At 36.3% G+C, this 3,783-nt stretch overlaps 1 protein-coding gene across 1 annotated transcript in view; it reads left to right on the top strand.

The window, feature by feature from the left end:
* VPS13C (vacuolar protein sorting 13 homolog C) overlaps positions 1–3,783 on the top strand; it is a 190,569-nt gene that overhangs the window by 117,774 nt on the left and 69,012 nt on the right. The window contains exons 51-52 of the mRNA XM_023510002.1: positions 951–1,043; positions 3,079–3,483. Of these exons, the coding sequence (XP_023365770.1) occupies positions 951–1,043; positions 3,079–3,483 (498 nt within the window). The remainder of the gene's footprint in view (positions 1–950; positions 1,044–3,078; positions 3,484–3,783) is intronic.

Raw genomic sequence — 3,783 nt, 5'->3', positions numbered from 1 at the left:
CCCTGGGTAGAGTGCCATGGCTTCACAGCTCACAGCAACCTCCAACTCCGGGGCTCAAGCGAGTCTCCTGCCTCCGGCTCCCAAGTAGCTGGGACCATAGGCGCCCGCCACAACACCCGGCTATTTTTTGGTTGCAGCCATCGTTGTTGTTTGTGGGTCCGGGCTGGATTCGAACCTACCACCTTAGGTGTATGTGGCTGGCGCCTTAGCCACTTGAGCCACAGGTGCCAAGCCCCTTACCATATTCTTTAGCTCTTTTTTTTTTCTTTCTTAAGACAGAGTCTTACTCTTGTCACCCTGAGTTGAGTACAGTGGCATCAGAGCTCACAGCAAGGTCAAACTCTGTGAGGTGTTTGACCAGGTCAAGGCTCAAGTGATCCTCTTGCCTCGGCCTCCTGAGTAGCTGGGACTTCAGCACCCACCACAGTGCCTAGCTAATTTTTCTATTTTTAGAAAAGAGAGACTGGGTCTCCCTCTTGCTCATGCTGTCTTGAACTGCTGAGCCCAGTCAGTCCACCAACTTGGCCTCCTAGAGTGCTAGATTATAGGTGGGAACCACTGCAGCTGACCTTAGCTAATTTTTATAGATATTTCAAATATCTATAGATGTTGAATTTAATAGATATCTGTTTCTATATATTATAGAGGGTGTCACTTTTAAATTATCTTAGCAAAAGAAAGCATTTTATGCTCCTGATAGTAAACGTTTGTCAGTACTTAAGGTTTTGGCAAGAAGAGATTTATTAGAACTGCTGATGTTCTTTTACAGTGTTCACAGACTTGTCACAGTTCAGAGGAGCCCTCATAAGGGATTTTTTGGCTGATTTAACATCATTTTGCTTTTAGTAGTAGACAATAAAGTCCCAATTTAATATGTGTTTCTTGTAAGTGTGCATTACATATAATGGATCTATTATTTAATAAATGTGGATTCGTTTATTTGTTTCTAGGTCTTGCAGCCTTGCTCTTTATTTATGGAAAAATGTACATGGGCTTCAGGAAAACAAAATATAAATATTATGGTTAAAGAATTTATTGTTAAGGTTAGTGCCTTTCATATTCTTTGAGTTTATTCTTATTTTTCTAGCAATATTGTGTATTTTCTGTTACTCAACACAGTATCTTTAGATCTCTGACATAAATTAAGGTGAAATCTGTTTCTCTGTCAAAATGAGGTGGTTAATGTCAATAATGGTAGTATCTTTACTTGTGTAGGTTGTGACCAGTTGTGATTGTACTACAACTCAAACCCATTTCATTTGAAATACTATGTAAATAGTAATGTAGGTTTTTCCTCAATATGTTAAAATACTGGAATTGTTAGATTATATTTTATTAATAAATTTCCTTTTTAAGGTGTAGTCTTAAATGGAGACAAAACTTCTTGAATTTGCGTGTATTTTCTCTAAGGCATTAGGATGAATGCTGGGGGGACTTTCCATTTCTTTGTCCATAAATTTATTTATTGATTCAACATTTTTTGAACTTTTACTATGGCTAAAAAATTTCCTGTACAAGACATTGGATATAGATGGTCCTTGCCTTCAAAAAACATAATGACCTATGTTGGAGAGAGAAGTAAATCAATGATTACAGCTTTTAGTGCTAGAGGCTTGCAAAATGTACAGTTGGTAGCATAGGCAAGGTGCCTTAGTTCAGACCAGGACATCAGGGAAAGCCGTCTGGAAGCAGGGCCATTTGAATTGTGTCTTGAAAGTTCAATGAAAGTAGATGGAGAAGGAGGGAAAGGATTATCCAGACAGAACTGACAATATGCACACAGGCAGAGGTGTGAAAAAAATTTAAAAACTTAAGAGAAGTGATCCTATATGACTAGTGGTGGAGTTGTAGGACTGGGAGCATTAATTATGGGTGATATAAATAAAGTCAAAGAAAAATAATGTATTCAGTTGGCAAGTCAGTTAGGAAAGTAATACATATGAGAGCCTCCTTTTGGTGATGTAATTATTTCTTAGCATATTAAGTAAGGAAGAATTATCGGAAGTAAACAATAAAGAAATACATTTAACTTATGTAATTTAAGATTTCTCAGACTGTGGGGGACTCTGGCAAGCTGATAGATAGGCATTAGGCCACAAAGAGCTTGTATGGTAAATTAAGGAGAATTTGAATTTTTCCTGAAGGTTATGGAAGTTGCTGAAGATTGTAAACATAGGAATTCCATCCCTGGATTTAAATTTTAGAAAAATTATGCTGCTGGCAGTGTGGAGAGTAGGCTGAGAGGGTGCTTACTGGACATAGAAGATAACATCAGTGTAGAACTAGGGTCTGGTGATAGGAAGAAGGAAAGTGAGCAAAGGTACTGCTATTGAAAGATAGGAAGGGATGGAATTTACAGATCTTGGGTTCAGTCAAAAGAGGTCTATGATTTCTAGCCTTCCTGTTTCAGTAAGACACATGGAAGCCCATCTGTGTGTATCTTGATGAGGAACACACACTTTGCTTTACTTATACAGCAAACACACACCTTGCTTTACTTATACAGCAGATGTGTAATAGAAATTTTCATTTTCAGTCTGTATTTGTCTGTTTACCTAACACTGTTTTGCTCTGAATTGAGTGTTTTAATTTTTGGTTTTGCTGTCAACATAGGACATTAATTACTTGATTTTAGGCAACCCGAGTAGAAATTAATGATACGTTGTTAGTTGACTTGACACATGATTTTGAATTCTCACTTGTTTTTCTTAGTTGTGAATTTAATATACTTAAATTTTTTTTATTAAATCATAAACACATAGATCATGTATACATTAATGCATTTATGGGGTACAATGTGCTGATTTCATATAGAATTAGGAGTGTTTACATCACACTGGTTAATATATACCTCGTCTCATTTACTTAATTCTTGTGTTAAGACATTTATACTCTATACTTAATAGATCTGACATGTACCCATGCATTATGCACTATAGGTGTGATCCCACCATTCACCCTTCCTTGATCTGACTCTCCCCCCCCGCGAGTTACTTTTTAATCTTTTTTTATCATGTATGCATTAATTCTTCTCATCTGGGAAATAATTTATTTTAAATATTTTTCTGCTTTTTTAAGATTTCACCCATAATTCTTAATACTGTGATGACCATCATGGCTGCTATGTCTCCAAAGACAAAAGAAGATGAATCCAAAGACACCTCTAAGGAAATGGAAAATCTTTGGGGCGTCAGATCCATTAATGATTATAACTCTTGGTTTCTTGGTGTTGACATGGCAACAGAAATAACAGAAAATTTCCAAGACATTGAACATCCGTTGACTGAGGAAAATTGCGCTGTTGTTGTGGAGTCAGTTCAAGTTACCTTAGAATGTGGCCTTGGCCATCGGACTGTGCCCTTATTACTGGCAGAGTCTAGGTTTTCAGGAAATATTAAAAATTGGACTTCCCTAATGGCTGCTACAGCTGATATGACCCTAGAGGTATGCCCACATCATTTAATACTTCCAGAATCTAAAAGTGTAATTACAGAATTAAGATATGAGCTCCTTCTGTCTGGGCATGGACACCAAAAGTATCTATATAAATAGAAAATGTATTCCAACATTTAATTTGTTGATGTATAGTGTTACTTTTTCATATTTTTTTAAAGATTCTTATTCAGAATAATTTGTCCATACAATACAGTCAAGAGAGTAAAGGAAAATACTCCTATATGTTGTTTGTACGTTTAGGTGGGTTTTTAAAAGGTTATTGATATATAACATTAATTACTTAATACTTTTTCCTACTGGTTACAGAAATATGTCATTAAGTTGAAA

This window comes from Otolemur garnettii, unplaced genomic scaffold, assembly GCF_000181295.1.
Source record: "Otolemur garnettii isolate 467f Iridium unplaced genomic scaffold, OtoGar3 scaffold00011, whole genome shotgun sequence".
NCBI lineage: Eukaryota > Metazoa > Chordata > Mammalia > Primates > Galagidae > Otolemur > Otolemur garnettii.
This window is presented reverse-complemented; position numbering and strand designations above follow the sequence as displayed.